Source organism: Juglans microcarpa x Juglans regia, chromosome 2S (assembly GCF_004785595.1).
Source record: "Juglans microcarpa x Juglans regia isolate MS1-56 chromosome 2S, Jm3101_v1.0, whole genome shotgun sequence".
NCBI lineage: Eukaryota > Viridiplantae > Streptophyta > Magnoliopsida > Fagales > Juglandaceae > Juglans > Juglans microcarpa x Juglans regia.
The window spans coordinates 10169682-10189900 of record NC_054597.1 but is presented as its reverse complement, the minus strand read 5'-3'; the positions used below and the strand labels follow the sequence as shown (position 1 = coordinate 10189900).

Sequence of the window (20219 nt, the reverse complement as noted above, 5' to 3'; positions counted from 1 at the left end):
ATGTTTTTATAGATCTTTCTTATATATCATTAAATTAGAATTTGGTCTCATTTAAAATTTTATGGTAACTAAAGTTTTTTTTCTTGTTTTATTTGACGAAATTAAATTAGAATACAATATCACATTAGATTAAGAGCATTGATATCACATTAAATTATAAAGTTTGTAATTATCTGGGCGAAACATTTTCAATAAAAAAATCCATGTTGACTGTATAGTGGGCTATGCAATATGCAATTGTGCTACTTGAAAATTTTTAAACATATGGTGCTACCATGAGTGTAAAAAGGTCCTCAATTCGTAGGTTCCTTTTGCATTTTATATCCTACCCTCCGCTCACTTTAAGTCACTTTCTTATTGTTTCTCCCCTGACACCTTGCTTATCCTTGCTTTATGTCACTTCTATTTTCCTCTTCTGACATTACTTTCTCATGCCTCCTAACACTTCCATGCCTTAGTCTCTTCTTATCCCCTCTCTTTCTCTCATATTTTGTCTTCTATTGAATCCCCTCTATCCCCTCTCTTTCTCTCATATTTTGTCTTCTATTGAATCCCCTCCCTATTGGCTGGGTCTAGAAAATTCCATGGGTCAGGGAAAAATTCCCTCATAGTTATCCTGCTAATTTCTATCAGATGTGTCCAATGAGAATTTTTTAGCCTGTTTTCCATTAGCCTCGCCTCATTCTACTGGGTTGTCGGTTTTTCCCACTGGTCGAGCCTTCATGTCGATCTTTAGGTGGGGTTCTACCCCGCCGAGCCTTCATGTCGTCACTTTGTCATTTCAATTTCTTTTAATCTTCTTTTCCTTAACTACTTCCTTTAACCACACTTCAATTCCATTTCCTATTTCCTTAGCCGGCTTTCTATCCTGCTCCTATTTCCTTTAGCTCCATTCCTTTCGCGCTTATTTCCTTAGCCGCATTCCTTTCCATTTCTTATTTCCTTAGTCGGCTTACTATTCCGCTTCTATTTCCTTTATTGCTTTTTCCTTTCACTCTTATTTTCTTAGTCGTCTTTTTCTTACGCTCCTATTTCCTTATTCACATTTTTCTTTCGCTTCTATTTCCTTAATCGCTTTTTCCTTTCGCTCATATTTCTTTAGTTGCTTTTTTCTTTTGCTCTTATTTCCTTAATCGCTTTTTCCTTTCACTCCTATTTCCTCAGTCGCCTTTTCCTTTCGCTGCTATTTCCTTAATTGCCTTTTTCTTTCACTCATATTTCCTTAGTTGCCTTACCTCGCCAAGCCTTTTTTCTTATCTTTTTCTTTCCTTTCATTTTGTCCTGTCGCTTTTCCTTAACTTTTCTTTTCGTTTGCCCCTTCCCTTTCTTTTCTTTTGCTTAGTCCCACTGCTTTTCCTTAGATTTTCTTTTCATTTGCACATTCATGCATTACAAGAGTGTTAGTTTCTGTTGGTGAAGATTCCTTATAGGGAGATTTTGTTGTGGAGATACTGCTGATGGATATTTTGTTGATGGAGATTTTGCTGATAAATAGTTTGTTGATAGAGATTCTGATGACAAAAATTTTGTTGATGGAGATTCCGCTAATAAATATTTTGTTAATGGAGATTCTGCTGATAAATATTTTATTGATGGAGATTCCATTGGTGGAGACTTTGTCTTCCGGTGGCCAATGGTCGACCCGCACTCGTCTGTGAGAGGGGTAAGGCAACATTTCCCTTTCACCTCACGGGGAGGTAAGTTGTTGATGAAGATTTTGCTAATGTAGATTCCGTCGGTAGAGATTTTGTCCTCGGGTGGCTAAGGACCGACCCGTACTCCTCCACAAGAGGGATAAGACATCCTTTTAGGCCTACCTTTTCCTTTCACCTCGCAGAGAGGTAAGTTGTTAATGAAGTTTTCGTTTATTGGAGTTGACTTTGCCGATGAAAACTAGTCGATTTTCACACCATAGAAAATAAATGCGTTAGTAAAATAGAATTCACACAAGTTTTTAAGGAGACAAATCGAAGTGTTTAGCTGCTACGACTGATTTTCTGTCCGTTGTTGTTTATTTTTCCTTCTTCCTCTTCTTTCTTCTTCTTTTTTTTTTTTTTTTTGGTTGTTGCTTGTCTGTTGCTTGACCGAAGTTGCCCGTAGTTGTTTTGTCGTTTCTTCTATTCCTTGCTCCTTCTTTTTATTTCCGCTTCCATTTTTTCATTTCTTTCTTTTTTCCTATTCTTCCTTGCTCCTGCCTTTTTTTTTTTTTTGGCGATCTGCATAGATGAGGTTAGTTCGAGTAGATGAAAAGCATGCAGTTGATGAGTTGATGGTGACAAGTGTCTTGGTCATTCTTGGTGATGAGTTCCTGATGAGTTCTTGGTGACAAGTGTCTTGGTCGTGCTTGGTGATGAGTTCCTAATGCAAATGGCTGAGGAGTGGAGAAGAGTGGTTGCCGAGGAGTCCATGCTCGTGGGGAGTCTATGGCCAAGGAGAGTCTGTTAAGGCCGTGGAAGGGAGTGGTTCTGGCCAAGGAGCTAAGGCCGTGGAGCATTTTGGCTGCAATTTATGGCCAACAAATGGAGGCCATGGAGCTTTATCAGTAAAGTGCAATTTTGCCTGCCCTTTGGTGGCCATGTGGAGGAAGCCGCTTTGCATATGGCCGATGAGAAGAGGACCTCGGCTGCTGGAGGACCTTGGCTATTTTGCCCATGGCTACAGTGCATGGCCGTGGAGAGGAGGTCGCATGGTGAGTCTACCCGTGAGCTGGCCGACATGTAGTGGCCGATGAGTGGGGGCCTCTAGCCGTGGGCGAGCGGGAACAAAGAGCAACAGTCTGCCTTGAGTTCGTTGTGACTCCAAGCCGTGCATGGCCGCGGGACGGCATTCGTCTGCCAAGGTGGCTGGAGATTAGTCCATCGGGGATAGACGACACTGGCAGTGAGGTCCCCTAGTCGCGCCGCTGCAGGACAGGACTGCTACCCTTTGTGCGAGTTGAAGTGCGCATGGGAGTGCACCGCTCACGGAATCCCGTCGGTAGAGTCCGACGGTTCTACCATCAGAAGCGGTCTGTGGTTCGTGCGGAGGCCACCGGTGAATGGTCTGGGCTCGTGGCTATATGCCGCAAGCTCTTAGTGCACGTCGTCGTGCACCCAACGTGGTACGTGCATGGCACTGTTCATGCCATGCATGACCATGTCCATGGTGCACAGTACACACTTGGTCCCTGCCTGCGAGCTGTCGGTGTACCTCGACCTTTCTTTACTTATAAAGCATGCTCAAAATTGAGTATTTGCAGTTCAAGTGGCTAGGGAGTTTGGATTCCTGGCCCTATACACTGCGTGTCTGGAAAGTGCTTAAGTGCACTGCATTTAATTGCTTGGCCGAGGAAAAGTTTACTCGCCCTTTTTCTACAACAATATTTTTTATAAAAATAAAAGTCGAAAGGTTGAGAAACTTATCTAAGAGAGTTTCATCTACTCCTTCAGAGATAATTGGTTGAGAATTATTATCTGGAAAAGTTTCATCTGCTCATTTGGAGATTATTTAGCGCACCAAAAAAACATCATTTTTTCCCTTCCGGTATATAAAAAAAAATCTCGATCCCACAGATGACACTAACTGTTAAAGTCAAAAAATGCGCACAATCCAAAAAGGCAGAGAGATCAATTTTCGAGACGTGTTGAGAGATGTTGGGCCTCAATCGGTGCTGTATGGACACCATGGCAGTGGTCTAGTGTGACTGTATGATGTCGGTTCATACATTTATGGTGATGAACAGTATTTAAATGCAAAAAATAAATAAAGATGAATATACAGATTTACATGGTTCAGCAAGAGGCCTACGTCTACTGAGGTTTGGGATGGGAGATTCCACTATAATAAACTTGTTTACAATCTCTAGTAGACGCTCATTTCGCATTGTACAATGGAAGGTGCAAAGCTATTTTCTGGAGAAGAAGTTATCTCTGGAGCTCTCTAGATGAAAAAAGAAGTCCCAAAGTTTGAAAAAGTCGAAGTCCTCCCAGAAAGAGAGTGTAAAAAGGTCTCCAATCCGTAAGTTCCTCTTGCCTGTTATCTCCTACCCTCCACTTGCTTTAAGTCACTTTCCTAATGTTTCTCTCTTGACACATTGTTTTTCCTTGGTTTATGTTACTTTTCCCATTTTCCTCTTCTGACCTTGCTTTCTCATGCCTCCAAACATTTCCATACCTTAATCTTTTCTTGTCCCATCTCATTCTCTTATCTTTTTTCTATTGAATCCCCTCCTCATTGGTTGGGCCTAGGAAATTCCATGGGCCGGGAAAAAATCCCCTCACAGTCATATTTAAGTATCTCACAATAGAACCATTAACTACTCTATGATATACACGAGTGCATACACTAGCATTAAGTATATGTAAGATTTATCAATAATTTATCATGATATAAAAATTAACAATTACTCTAATATATATGCAAGTAAATATGCTGCTGTTGAATATTTGTATATGGTAAGATGTATGATATGAAGTATGCCCTATATCAATTGTTATAATTTCAAGCCTCTAATTATAGTACATGTGAGACGCCCCCAGCTCTCGCTTGGGATTGAACGGTGGCAGAAACGTCGAGACATGTAATTCAAGGCTACATATCATTCGTACATGATAAATAAGATGCAATTCACTTATAAATATAGCAGTATGCAGCAATTTGCAACGGATAATTCTTTTAACTGCATAAGGACAGTGGCAATATAATAATCATGGCACCGAATGTAAAATCCCAAAAGCTTAAAACTTTTATAATTGTTCTTTCTAAAATAGATAATTGTTTTAAACAACTCCCAAAACAAGGGACCATCAAAATATTGTATTCACAAAAATCATAATTCATGTCCTTTTACTACTATTACTACTTCCATGGTCCCCTTCTTCTTTTCTTTCTTAAAGGTACTTCTTTAATCCGTCTTCTTTCTCTTTTCCAAAAAGCGATTATCTCTATTCCTTAGCCTCTTCGTCTCTTCTATAAGCTGTAATGTCTCGAAAATGAGTCGGTTGACATTCTCTATCCTATCCAAAAGAGAGGGCTCCAATGAGCTCTCATTGGTCTTGGTGCCCAGTGATTAAGGGTACCTTGATCCTCTTGTGTTCTGTCATCTAAACCTATCACAAATTTTATCATTCCCCACCGGGAATGGTAGTGGAAACTACCACAGTGAGATTTCAAGAAATCTCAGCATGTAAACAGTCAACATACAGTAGATATCACATGCAAATACGAATAAACCACAAATAATTGCAATCCATAGATAAATACATGGACATAAACTCTGACATATGCGACATAGAATTTTCATAAAAAAATATTTTCATCTTTTAGACTTCTTATCACATAGTCATATTATTTGAGTTTGGCTACTTGATCTTGTCATAAGATATCATACCATTTTTATCATTTCATAATATTTTCATATTGTGATCATATCACATCGTAACATATCCTGGCATATCATAGCATATCATGACATATCATAACACGGAGCTCAAATGCCTTGTTCATTTCATGATTCACATGGATGGATGCATCACGGCTCCCTTAATTACCGTGTGTTTCTTGCTAGTTTCCACATCAACCAATGATCTACTTGATTGAGGTGACTACGTCATAACATCATCTTATTCTTTTATGGCAGTTCACTTACTTCACCTTCACCGTTTGGCACCCACTAGCTTTAGATGCAACCTAGCTCCGGTATCCTTTCCTTAAGAAACCATTTAAGGCTCGTCGACTATACTTCGTCGACCCAAGGGTCTCCAGTCGATTTTAAACACTCCAGAGTGGTAGGGAGTTCCACTAGGGCATTTTCCCGTCCTAGTATTTGGAGTCATGATAAAACATACTTTGACTCTTTTCTTTCTGAAAACATAGACTTCAATGCATGAGACATGAACACATGATGTTAGACTTTACCATACTCATGCTACATATAAAACCTGAAACATGTATGGTCCAATTCTCAATGTGCATCTTATAATATGGCTTGAAAACATTAGAACATGCAATCATATGATGAATATATGTAAACATAGTTGAATCACACGTATCCAAACCCAAAAAAGATTTAGATTCCCTTGATATGGTCTTGGCCGAAACATACAAGTCCTCCAAACATGGACTTTCATTATCACAACACATATTCTCATACTCCTACACATTCATATATCAAATTAAGCATGCATGGCACATATACATGTCAAAACCGAAACCCTAATCATGGCATATTCAAAATACACTTCAACAAACCATCATGGAAACATAGCATCACATTCCTCTACCAAAACCTAACATATAACAATATAACAAGATTCAAGTAATGATAAACAAACAAGAGTTTACAAAATATATACAAGTGCTATCAAAAGTAAGTTGGAAGTTTTCTTAAAAAAAAAAATTGAAGTATAAAATAACAAAATCTGAAAAGTACATGCAATACATATTAGAGAACAACTAGAGAAATCCTAGTCTCGAAATAAGAGTGAATGTGTGTGTGTCTAGGGTTTTCGAAAAATGATTTCCCATGAAAAATGTTAGAGCCCAAAACTCTTAGAGAGAAGAAACCCTAGTCTTTCTTCTAAGTAATGGTCGTGGCCTTCAATCCCTCTTCACTTCGTGTTCAAGAGCTTGAAACAAAAGAATATTTTCGGGTTCTTCCTTCTCTTAAAGAAAAATCCTAGTTTCTAAAGTGAAAGTGTACATGTGGGAAACCCTAAAATTAAAACTTGTGGATGTTGTTTTCCCTCTTGGCCGTGTGTGTATGTGCAAGAAATGATGAAATGGTTCTTATCTCCTTGAGTTCTTCCTCTAGCTGAAAAATTGTAGAAGTATTCTTGGTGGTTTTCAAAATGGTGAAGAGAATGGTGGCGTTTGGTTGGTGAGAAAGTGTGAGAAAATATAAGAATTTAGAGAGAAAATAGTGGTGGCCGAGAATCCTTAGAAACAAGATTGAGAACTTGAGCAAAAGACCTTGCCTATTTTCGGCAATGTCCTTTTATAGAGCCTACATCATAGTTTTAAATTTCGTACCGTACCGGCCGGTACGGCCGAAATTTTTCGTTTCGGCCGTCCGGCCGGTACAGGTACTATATTTGTTCCGTACCGGCCAAAATACCGGCCGGTACCTGAATTTCGGCCTGTACCGGCCTATATTTCGGCCGGTACCGGCCGATATTTCGGCCTATGTTTTTTTTTTTTTTCATTTTTTCAAACTACAAGTTTATTTTTTAACCCCCAATTCAGACTAGATTATTTATAATTTATATATATATGTATTTATATATAATTTATTTATATATAGACTATTATTTTGGAATATAATTTTTATATATATTTATATATATAATTTATTCATATATCGACTATTCCGAAATATTATCCCGAAACGCTATCCCGAAACGGTACCGGTACCGAAATATTTCGTTCCAGTGCCTTGACCGGTACGACGTCCGGTACGGTATTCAAAACATTGGCCTACATCCCTTCTTGAAATGCCAAATTAGGGGTGGGCTCCGACTCCGACGGAGTCGGAGATGTTATTTCCGACCTCCGACTCCGACTCAAGTCGGAGGCCGATTTTCCCTCTGACTCCAACTCCGAAGGTAGTCGGAGTCCGATTCCGATCAGAAGTCGGAGCTCCGAACTCCGATCGGAACTCCGAACAGAGGTCGGAGCCCCGAACTCCGATCGGAACTCCGAACGGAGGTCGGAGCTTCGACTCCGAACATAATTTCCGAACTCCTCACAAAATTTTGTTTTTTTTCTTATTATTATTTAAATTTTATTGTTCAATTTCGTTTCAGATAGTGAGCAACATATATATATTTTTTTTAAAGTGAAACGATCTACAAATATTTGGTTTATTCAAGAGTTTTCAATAATTTAAATATTCGTTCTGATTTTGTTACTGAATTTTGATTATATCTTTAATTTGTTTTATATCCGCCTGAAATTTAGCATTAAAAGTGCTCATGACTCATGAGTTGAAAATTACATAAATTTAAAATTTTATAAAAAAGAATGATGGTACGAATTTCTATAATTCGATTAATTTCAGTTGGATAATAAATTCTAAATGTTTGAGAGAGGATGAATAAGTACTAATAGAAATTATAGAATAAAGAGTAATTATCTCACGTCTTTGCTCGGGATATGACTACATAAATATAACTATATAAATAGTTTAAAAAGTAAATAACATGTATGATGTAGCCATAAGTTATAACAGTCTCATTATTAACGTAATAACAATATGACTATAATTTGAAATATAACTACAATTCGATTAAACACGGATTTCAGTCAAATAATTTTTGTTCCATTGGTCATGCCTGAAATGAAGATAGAAAGTAGCAATCAATAGATGAAAAAAAATTGATAATAAAAAATTGAATACGGTAAAAGAATAATTTGATTCTTACCAAGAAAGGAGGTTCTCCCAACTCCATCCCAACTCTCAAGTAGCGTCCGTTCCAGACTCTCAATCATCGGTAATTATGTTAGGGTTCACAATTAGATCTATAAAATCATAAAAATTAGAAGTTAGAAACATTAAAAATAATTAAATCATCATTTAAAAGCATATAAACTTACCCGATTCAAGCCTATAGCTCTCGGCATCAATGCCAACGGTATCTAGTCCAAGAGGCGTTTCACTTATCCAATTCTGTGTGCAAACGAGGGCCTCCACGATTGACGGTGACAATGAACTCTGATAAGCATCCAACACGCGACCTCCAGTGCTAAATGCCGACTCTGAGGCAACTGTAGTGACAGGAATGGCTAGCACATCTCGGGCCACACGGGAAAGGACTGGATACTTGGTGGAATTAACTTTCCACCAAGTTAATAACTGAAATACATTACTAGGTGCCTCGACAGCTTCCATAAAATATCGTTCAACCTTAGATATACAATGCATAATATTCCTTGTTGACATGAGTTGATGATACTGCTGTATAATACGATTGCCTCTAACCCCTACAGATGGGTCAGTATCACCTGAGGAAACTGTCAATCATGTCGGCCTCGAATGTGAGGAGCTACCAACTGCGGATGAAGGCTGAGCACTAGTACTGTAGTGATGATATAAGTCATCAACATCACTTTTTAGCAATTTAATAAACTCTGCAGCCTTCACTGCCCCGAGGACGGAATTTACCCAAAATTCTAGAACGACCAACTTAACTCGGGGGTCAAGGATCACAGCTACAAATAACAATCTATTTATCTTCTCAATATTCCCCCAATATTTATCATATTTGATCTTCATCCTCGTAGCCATAGCAGATAACAATCCAGCAGAGTCAGTACAACTATTTTCCAACTGGAAGTGAAGCTCCGAGAGCTCGTTGAAAAATGAGTTTGCAGTCGTATATTTGGATCCAGATAGCCGCATGGTTATCTCATAAAAAGTTCTTAAAAATTCAACAAAATAACTTACACTGGTCCAATCATGTGCGTCCGGCGCACCGAGCCCCTATCCTGCTGGCTCCAACAAAGCATACCTCAGGCCCCCATCCTCGACCTCCATCGGCTCGAATGTTTTTTGGTACTTCTGTGCCACATCCAACATCATGTATGTAGAATTCCATCGAGTCAGAACGTCCAAGCACAGCATACTAGAACATTCAATCTTCAGATCTTCTACTATTGCCTTAAACTTGGCAAGCCTTTGAGAGGAACCCCTCACATATCGTACAATGTTGCGGACTCGGGTTATGGAATCATGAACCTCTTTTAATCCCTCAACAACTATGAGGTTAATGATATGAGCACAACATCGAACGTGAATAAACTCGTGGGCCCGAATGACATCATCTCTCACCGTCGTGTTCCACTTAAACCAATCAATTGCTGTTTCATTTGCACTGGCATTGTCAACTGTAATACACAGCACTTTTCGAATTCCCCAATCCATTAAACAATCATCCATCTTCGCCCCAATTGATGCACCTTTATGATCCACAATTTCTTTAAAACCAATAATTTTTTTATGCAAAATCCACTCACTGTCAATGTAGTGTGCTGTGATACACATGTAGCAGACGTTCTGTATGGAAGTCCATGTGTCAGTCGTAAAAGACACTATCTGGCCAGTGGTAATAAACATCTTCCTCATCTCTTCCTTGTCCTTCGCATGCCTCTTCATACAATCTCGCATCACTGTATACCGTGATGGAATGGGAAATCGTGGCTCAACAAAATTTAGAAACTTTCGAAAGCCTCTTTTCTCGACTGTGGTAAATGGCATCTCATCAGTAATTATCATCTCTGCAAGCATGTCCCTCAACATCTTCTCACTGTATTGAGGGATGACCAATTTCTTAGTCTGTGTACCATCAGTGGCTGTAGAAGTTTGGTAACTGAGGTTGGTCTGATCAGTGGCTTGCAATCCCTTCGCTATCTTATATCGTTGACAACCATTTAGATGTGCTATTAACACACTGGTACCTTGCTTCTTCGAATGGCATCCACAAAGTGATCCACAGTAATGGCATCTTGCTACTGGGTTCGCAATTTCACCAGGAATTTTGGTGAAATGCTCCCATGTCCACGACCTCTTTTTAGAAGGTCGTGGTGGTTGATCTTGCTCAATGGGCATCTCCTCCTCTTCGTTGAACATATCCTCATCCTCTATATCAACTGGAAGTGGGAGTCGACTACTCGCACAAAATGTAGCTGCTCTAGATGTAGCTGCTCTAGATGTAGCTGCCCTAGATGTGGCTCTAGGGGTGGAAGTACCCACCGGTGTAGGAGTTGTAGCATTGGCATCCGCCACATTCCTTTGTGGACGATCATCTCCACTATGTCTAGGATCCATATCACAATCAATGAAGCTGAAAAAATTAAATTAGAAGCAAAAAATTAGTTTAAAAATAAACTAGGTTATTGTATTATACAATAGGACATGTATTATTGTATCATAATATATTATTGTATCGATGTATTATTACATCGAGGTTCGGTTGACTTGCGCTCGACTCAGCGGAACCCATCCAGAGAGGTTGGCTCGACGTGCGCTCGACATTCGCTCGAGCGGAACCCATCCAGAGAGGTCCGCTCGACGTGCGCTCGACGTGGCGCTCGAGCAGAATCCATCCAGAGAGGTTCGCTCGAAATGCGCTCGACATGGCGCTCGAGCAGAATCCATCCAGAGAGGTTCGCTCGACGTGCGCTCGACATGGTGCTCGAGCAGAATCCATCCAGAGAGGTTCGCTCGAAATGCGTTCGACGTGGCGCTCGAGCAGAACCCATCCAGAGAGGTTCGCTCGACTTGCGCTCGACGTGGCGCTCGAGCCAATGTTCAATACAACGTGCGCTCGACTTGCGCTCGACACCTCGCTCGAGCGCAAGTCTGCAATACAATGTAAAATTCAGAGTTTTGAGCGCCGTGTTGGGACTATATTGAATATTCAATACAACCAATTCACAAGAATCACAACTACTGGCTCCAATTCATGAGAGACGTGCTTGAATTAAATTTAGGGCTCATAAATTTAGGGCTCACCGTAGGTGGAAGCTGAATAGAGGAGCAACGAGGAACGGCGGCACGGAGGAGCAACGACGAACGGCGGCACGCTGGCACTAGGACGGAAGACGCGAGAGAGAAGGGATGGTTCAGTCACTGGGACGGGAGACGCGAGAGAGAAGGGAGAAGGAAGAAGAAGAAGAACTGGAGAAGGAAGAAGAAGGGGGGGAAGGGGAACGTATGAGCCTCATGAGGCTTCCTTAGGAAGACATATGAAACGACGCCGTTCCATATTAAGTGGAACGGTGTCGTTCAATAATTTTTTTTTAAACCCAGTTGTAAAACGACGTCATTTTACAGCTGGGTTTAAAAAAAAATTCGGAGTCGGAGTCGGAGCTACATGGAGCTCCGACTCCGACTCCGCTTCCGAATCACTAGTCGGAGTAGTTCCGAATTCCGACTCCGAATTCCGACAACTCCGACTCCGTCGGAGTCGGCGTCGGAGCGGAGGTCGGACGGAGTCGGAATTCTCGGAATTTTGCACACCCCTATGCCAAATGCTTGTGCATGGATGCCACTTGGTATCTTAAATAAAGGGTCTCTTTCTCTTCCCTAGGATGACTTTGGAAAACCAAAAGCCTTCTTCACATGTGGTGTGTGGCCTCCACCAATCGAAACCCTCTCTTGCCTCACCTTCCCCTTATACCCTTACTTACTTGTCTAAGTTCAATGTACTTAGTGGCAAAATGGTCAAAATACATAACTCAATCATCCTTGAAACTCTACCTTATGTGCATGGTTGCCATGTGGCAAGTGAGTGTGTGCGTCCCTTGTGTTGTTCGAAACCCTAGCTTTTCCTTAGGTGATCCTTGGCCTTCCCAAGGTGATTCTTGGCCTTCCCAATGCCTTAGTCGTCGCCCCCTCTCTCCTCTCTTACTCTTACAACATTCTTCTAGAATGTATCTTTTTATCTTCCTAAGTAAGATCTTCTTGGAACTCCAAATATCTCTTTCCCCGTGCTTGACAAGTGTTAATTTCAGAAAATTAGTCCTTGCATGTGGGCCTATAAGCTCTAATCCCAATGACTTTATCTTCCACTCACACCTTCTAAAACCTCCTGCATGTAGGACCAGTGTTGTGAATACCGTACCGTACCGGCCTGTATTTCGGCCTTTAATTTTTTTTTTTCATTTTTTCAAATTACAAGCTCATTTTTTGACCTCCAATTCAGACTAGACTATTTATAATATATATATATATGTATTTATATATAATTTATTCATATATCGACTATCCCGAAACGGTACACGAAACAATATCGATATCGAAATATTTCGTTCCAATGCCTTGACCGGTGCGGTATCCAGTACATTATTCAAAACATTGTGTAGGACAAGTGTCACACTTGCCATTTCCCTAGGTTCCTTTCTAGAAAAGATCAAATGGCTCTTCTTGTGCCATGTGGTGCCTACACCTATCTTTAGAAAATACTTTGGGCTTCCAAACCCTAATGCTAACCTTGTTGGCCGAAATCCACATGAGCCTTATTGGGTTTTTTCTTCTCCTATCTCTTATGGGCCTTCTAAATTTAGAACTCTTAAGATCCAAAAATAAAATATACCTTAAGGCTCTTCTCTAACACTTAACATCTTCCAATAATTAAAATAATCATTCGAATAAAATAGGAATGGGGACTTGGCAAAATCTGAGTTCTCACAATATGCATGTAGAAAATAATAGTATACCTTTAATATAAATTATATAGCATACATCTAATATTAATCTAGGAGTACACAGAGGATTACTATATACACAGTATAAATTAGTAATAGTACATGACTAATATTTAATAGTTATGACCCCTAGATATGTATTAGTACATATGCTAACTAGTATTTAGTAGTGATATATACATACATGTGTGATACTATAAATAAATTATGACACAATTATTAACACTTCTACTATTATAGTATTGAACATAAGTTATAGACTTTAATATAATTATAGGCTATATATATATATATATATATGATTATTATATCAAATAATTGTATAGAGTTAATATATATCTTAAGAGTTCGAAGTAAGAGGCGGAGTTAGTCAGAAAAATTCTCCGCCTCTTACTCCAATCAGATCTAGCATGAAAAATCCAACTTCGACAGTGCAGAGTTGGATGTGGAGCCTGTGGGTTGGATTTTTGCACACTCTTAAGAGCACTATCATTGGATTAGCTAAAACTAAAGTACATTTTTTTATAAATATAAGATGAATTTAACTTTTAGCTATTTTATTCGCATAAATCTCCACATTAGAATAGCTATTTTTTCATTATATGACGATAAAATAATATAAAATGAATTTGGCGTTGACTATTTATATCAAATCTCCACCTTGAATTATCTATTTATTAATTATATAGTAATGAGTAATTAATAATTTCAAAAATATTTTAATTTTTTAATTATGAATTTATTTTATTTTATCATATTTTAGTATTCATAATATTATATATTAATTAGTAATCATATTCTAATTATATTTTTTCAATTGTCATTTAAGAAGTGACTGCAGTTAAATTCCAGTTATTTGAAATTTAATTATTCCAATGTGATGATATTTTATGGTTTAATAGCCAAATCTTCTATGGATTTAATTTTTAATTAAGTCAATGAGAGTTCTTTTAAGAGGGACAAACTCCTCCCTTCCCTTCAGTGCAGAGGGGTTGGTTGGGAAGTTTATTTCCAAATTAATTGCAAAATTAATATATATCTTTTCACATTTTTATAAATTGAGGCTTAAGTTTTTGGCTTTTGTGAAATTGATCCAAATTAATTAAAAAAAAATCCCAATTAGGTACTTGCATAAATCTCTCATTACAAACTAACAAAATGATTAACACGTGGCATACTAACACCACATGTCAGTCATTGATTGTCATGCCATTCAATCAAAAGTTGATACGCGGTAATCTCCCGTTAACATTTTAGATTGACGGATATATGTAATTGTGATTTTTTTTTAATTCAAATATCCATTTTACAATTAACCTTTGTTTAGAAAGAAGTTAGAGAGAAAAATTAAAGAGATAGCAATAAATTAGGAATATATTAATTCATTTAATTGTATATTATTCTCTCATTTCATTTTCATAAGCCAATGTTAATACTATTATTAAACTATACTAAAAAATGATTGGAGTTTAATTTTTGTAAAGTTATAATAAATTTCACTATAAGCGATATGGCTAATACACTAACTCGTATATATAGCAAAACTCTTTTTAAAAAGAAAATAAAAGAAAAGAAATGCAGCCTGAAAATTTCGAAGGCTTATCTTTTAACTTGTACGAAAACTTTGCTTCCCCATCTAACTTGGCAGTGGATTGCATTTCTAATAAGGGAGATCAGCTCTCCCTAATTAGTGATGGCACGCCATGCATGCGTGCCTGAAGGCTGAAGGTTGGCCAAGGAGTTTGGTCCCGGATAAGAGATCACATCTACCTAGCTAGTTTTGGTGCTTTCGTAGCTCTCAAGAGCGTTCCAATGGCTAATATAAAATATATTTTTCTTTAAAATATAAAAAAAAAGTTGATCAAAAGATCATTTGGATAGATTTTATATTTTGATCTTTATTTTACATTTTGCTCTAATAATCTTCTAGATGTAGAGAATACTGTTCACAACTTTAAAATATTTTTAATTTTTTTTCTCTCCTTTACAAATTTATTGGTAGTTAGAAAAAATATTTGAAATAAATAAAAAATATTAAAAAATAAATATTTAAATGATATAGAGAAAAAATAGATAAATTAATATATGACTTATTATAAAATTAATATGTAAAATGAAAAAAATAAATTTTGATAATGTATTTCGAACGATATGATAAAGGAACTGAGTGGATAGTGACTCTCTAAACTGTCTTTTCAATATCACTTGCCTAAGGCACATCGCAAGGAGATAAGGCACTATTCATGTCACTTGCCTTGCCTCGTGATTTCAATTATTCAAGCGTACGTGCATGACCAATTCAACTGAGACTCTCTACACACCTTCATATACAAGTCATGACTATTGCAGACTGAGTAGGTTCTAGAGCGATCATGCATGGAGATGGAGTGGTCCTTGCTGCCCATAATTATTCATGAAGAAAACTAATTAAAGTAACAAAAAAAAAAAAGACTTAAATATTCTAAAAAAAAAAAAAGAAATAAAAGGTTAATAGTGATCCATAAAGTGCTTGAAATAATAATGTTGATGCATGTGAGAAAGGAACGAATTAAAAATAAATAAATAAATAAATCAAATATGCCTCTTTGACTTATCCTAACAAACCAATACCAATAATTAGATCCTTTCATCCCGCCAGAAAGGGTCCAAAATCCATCATCCTTAATAATAATTTTGAACACTAATTTATTAGGAGAAACTAGTGCCTCGGATAGAAACCTTAGCTTTGAACTGGTGGCAAGTGGGAACTACCAAATAAGCCCACAACTTTATGAGCTTTTATATAAACTTCCCATCTCCAACCTTTCTTTGATTCAACCATCCAATCTTATAAAAGTTAATGTATTTTTTGTAAGAATAATTATTCTCATTTGTTATTATTCACTACTCTACATCTCACATCCTATAAAAACAAAACTATCAAGTGTGAAATTTGAAAATGAATAATAGTAAATGTATAACAAAACTCTTTATGTAATTACTTATCTATTTTAGGAGCACCTTTATGAGTTAGGTTTGATTCTCTAAGATGTAATATTTAAAAAAAAAAAAAAAACATGTTTATTTTAATGTGAGGATAGTAAAATGTCCATGATTTACTATTGTTAATATAATCTCAAGATGGTTGCTGTAGATTTGATTCCTATAGTTAGTTAAAGTATTGCATCCATTTGTTCGAAAATTTTGGGGAAAAAAAAAAAAAAAACAATGGATTTGGGTTTTAATGATGAGTCGCGGGCCCACATGGGAGTTATTTAGTGCCAACTGCCAAAGTTTGTTGTTGGTGAACCATGGGACCTCCTAACGTTATGGTCCTTTTCCTTTTTTTTTTGGTCTCTTTCTCTTATTTTATGACACCTATAATGGAGTATCATTTAGGAGCATTCTCATTATATTGGTAATATGTATTTTAAAATTTTAGTTAATATTACATAAATTTATATTTATCTATTTTATTTAAATTCAATCTTTATATTAAATTATCTATTCAATTTTTATATAATAATAAAATATTATTAATTTAATAATTTATTTTTATCACATTTTATAATTCTACCAATTAAATGTAAATAATAATTATATTCTAATTAAATTAATATTAAAAAAAGTATTGAAACTAGTATTTTAATGTTTGATAAAGCAACTATAGTTAATTATATTTGGTGAAGCACTGTAGTTGAAATTCAAATTATTTTAGAGATGCCCAATCCAATATAAATTTTTTTTTTGGCACAAATTATCTAAATTTTAGCTATCCTCTAACTTTGGCCAAGCCAATAAAAATACTTTGAAAATGAAAAAATAATTTGTATAATTATAAGAAATTATGTCTAGCCTACATTTTATTTCAGGTAAAAGGAAATCATTTTTTAATAATAGATTTTATTTATTTTTCAATAAAAACATATTTAAGAAAAACATAAATTTTAGGAAATAAACTTGTAATTTGTTAAAATACTTATTACCTTAATTTATTTTTAAGTGGCAAGGAAAAATGTGTAAATAATAAGATGAACTATCGGTTTTTTGGATAGAAATAATCTTGGGAGAAGCTACCGTTTGGGAGCAGTCATTTTGCACACTTTATATGGCATCATCCCAGTCATCTATTTGGAAAGAAGAAGTTAATAGATTGTAATGTGTGCATTGTATACACTACTACAAGTAATGCTATATAGTACTACTCATTAAATATTTGATAATATCTAAAAAAATCAACTCATATAACTGTATAATAAAATGCTATTTCAGTTTATTTAATGTGTTTATTCTCCAAAATTAAAAGAGACGTTAATATGGGTATTTGTAATTGAAAGGTTTTTTTGTTTTTATTTTTTTCTATTTTTTCACTGGGTATTTAAGGAGAGTCTCTGAAATCAAAGTGTTCGTGCCGCAAACAAAGGGAAGTAGGGTCCACATATTTTTTAACCATTAGACTCGTTCCTCTGATTATTTTTCTCTGGATTCTCGCGTCTTTCTAATTCTATTCCCCTCCTAACGCAAAAGACAAAGAACATCATAAATACAGAAGAATAATAAATAAATATATAAAAAAGGAGGAAGATTTGAGAGAGAGAGAGGAAATTCTATGTAATATAAGAAGAGAAAATCTCCGAAACACTAACACATTTATGGTTTACATTTTGGTGAGTATTTGAGTTTCTTATCCGTTATTATTTTCCTCTCCATTTTCTTTAATTTGTTTGTTTGTTTGTTTTTTTTCCCTTCCATGATTGTCTTGTCTGCAAAAATAGTGGTTCTTGTCTTTCATTGTGATGTCAACCTCTATGCCCATTTGATTATTGTATTTTTTCTTTTATTTTTTGGAGTTAATAGAATGTATAATAATTGAAGACTGCGCCAAACATCAGATCTGGTCCTCTCTTTGCAGTGTGCTTTCAAAAAACAGCCATCACTGAACCTAAAGGCATCCAATGCCTTAATTCTCTCAATCTCTCTCTCTTTCTCTGTGATTCTCTCCCGACTGCTTTTGATACTCTTGACAAAGTAAGAAAGAAGAAGAAAATTCAGTCGGATCCTCGGATTCCTTCACAGAGAATGTGCATTTCCTTCCCGGAGGAGGAGAGGGGGCAGTCGTTTTAATTTTGTTCTCATTTGTTCTTCTCTGGTCAATTACTTTCGTTTGGCATTGTCCCCAAAACAAATCCGAAGGTTCCCATATTCTAGTTTTTCCCGATAAAGTCCTCGTTTTCTCGGGATTCCACCAAGCTGACCGATTTCTAATAATATTATTATGATTAGTATTTCTCACATTCGTTGAGTTTTTTTTCTCTCTGTGATTTCTGTTATTATGGAAGGAGGAGGAAGGCGAAGGCTTACGCTGTGGGATCAGATGTCGGCGGTGGACGGCGGCGTACGGGAGGTGCCGGCCGGTTTGACTCTGAACGATGTATTGGGCACGATGGAGAAGCAAGCCGCGCTGGCTTCCCCAGCTCCCCTAGCTCGATCTCAAAGCGCCCCGGGGATACAGCCTCAGCTCAGTAACCTGACCCTCATGGACGTGATCCGAGAGGAGGACCCGAACGCCAGGTCGTCTTTCGAGGGCCTCCTTGGTGACCACCCCAACAGGGACAAGAAGTATTGGAAAAACTTCAAACACAAGCTCTCTCTCAAGCGTGCCGGGGCCAACTGGACCTCTTCTATTCGTATCCCGGCCTCGGATATTCCTATCCGGAATGCTAACGCGATTGGCAATAGTCGGTCGTCACGGCAGATTTCGTTTTCTAGAATCAACTCGGTCCGTTACCCGCACTCGGCCGAGTCGACTCAGTCGGATGACAGTTCTACTTATTCCGATGCGGACCGAGACCACTCCTCCTCATCGTCGGCTCCGGGTATCAGGCCGCAGATCTCTCGCCTGTGCTCTACTCGCTTACACCAGTCGGAGTCAACTCATCCCGGCGACCCAGACTCTTCCGACGCACCTCCTCTTTCGCAGCTTCAGAGTTTCGGACGTCAGATGTCGCGCCATAATTCGACGCGCCACCTTGTGAATCTGCGCCAGAACTCGATGTACAACAGCGACGTCGCCGATGTTGCAGCCACAGTAGACGGAGACGAAGAAGGCAATGATGATACTGACGAAACCTTGCAGCAGGCTCCAACGCGCCGCCTCGCAGTGGTATTGGCAGAGGAGAGAGCTCTGTCGGCCAGAGAAGCGGTGGCAGCGCAGGAAGCGGCGGAAGCGGCGGCAGCAGCCGAGAGAACACAGCCGGAGACTGAATCGTTGGGTTCACCGGCGGCGGAGCCCCAGGTGAGGATGTCACTGATGGACTTGATGGACTATAACATGGCGGACGAGGAAGAAGAGGAGGAGCCGGAGGAGGAAGAGGAGGAGGAGGAAGTGGAGGTGGAGGAAGAGGAGTCGGAGTCGGGGGAAGGAGGAGTAGAGCATAAATGTTGCGTGTGCATGGTAAGGCATAAAGGTGCGGCTTTTATACCTTGCGGACACACATTTTGCAGGCTGTGTTCAAGGGAGCTTATGGTGGGTAGGGGTAACTGCCCTCTCTGCAACCGCTTCATCACGGAAATTCTTGACATTTTCTAGTCCCATTTTTTATCTTTTTATTTATTTTTTAATAATCATAATCCACAATTTGAGAAATATATTTTTTGGTCGGATTAGAAATGAGTCGTCACATTTTGATTGGTCCGCAAGTGAAGTGGGAAATTGCGAGGTTCTTTGTTGTTGATTTGTGGTTTGAAATTTAGTGGCCACTGGCTTCCTCCAGTTTCTATGTTTGTTATTATTATCTTTAGTTAATTCAAGAGTGTATATTATTATTATTATTATTATTATTATTGTTCTCTTAGAGTTTTTTTTTCTTCTTTTTTCAAATGTTTTTCACGATTTTTCTAGGGCCAATGATTCATTCAGTAATATAATTATGATATTGTTGGAATTTATTTGTATTTTTATTGGTCCGATTACAAAAGGATAGTGAATGAAATATTTAGTCTAAAAAAAATTTATAAATTAATATAATTTGATACGATGAATTTGGATTTTTTTTTCT

At 37.7% G+C, this 20219-nt stretch overlaps 1 protein-coding gene across 1 annotated transcript; it reads left to right on the top strand.

Moving 5' to 3' along the window:
* The first annotated feature begins 17518 nt into the window (after positions 1-17518).
* On the top strand, positions 17519-19992 carry LOC121252992 (E3 ubiquitin-protein ligase RNF8-like). The gene has a single exon (XM_041152861.1). It carries the CDS (start codon positions 18494-18496, stop codon positions 19748-19750), a length of 1257 nt encoding a protein of 418 aa, XP_041008795.1. The 5' UTR covers positions 17519-18493; the 3' UTR covers positions 19751-19992.
* Positions 19993-20219: the final 227 nt, after the last annotated feature.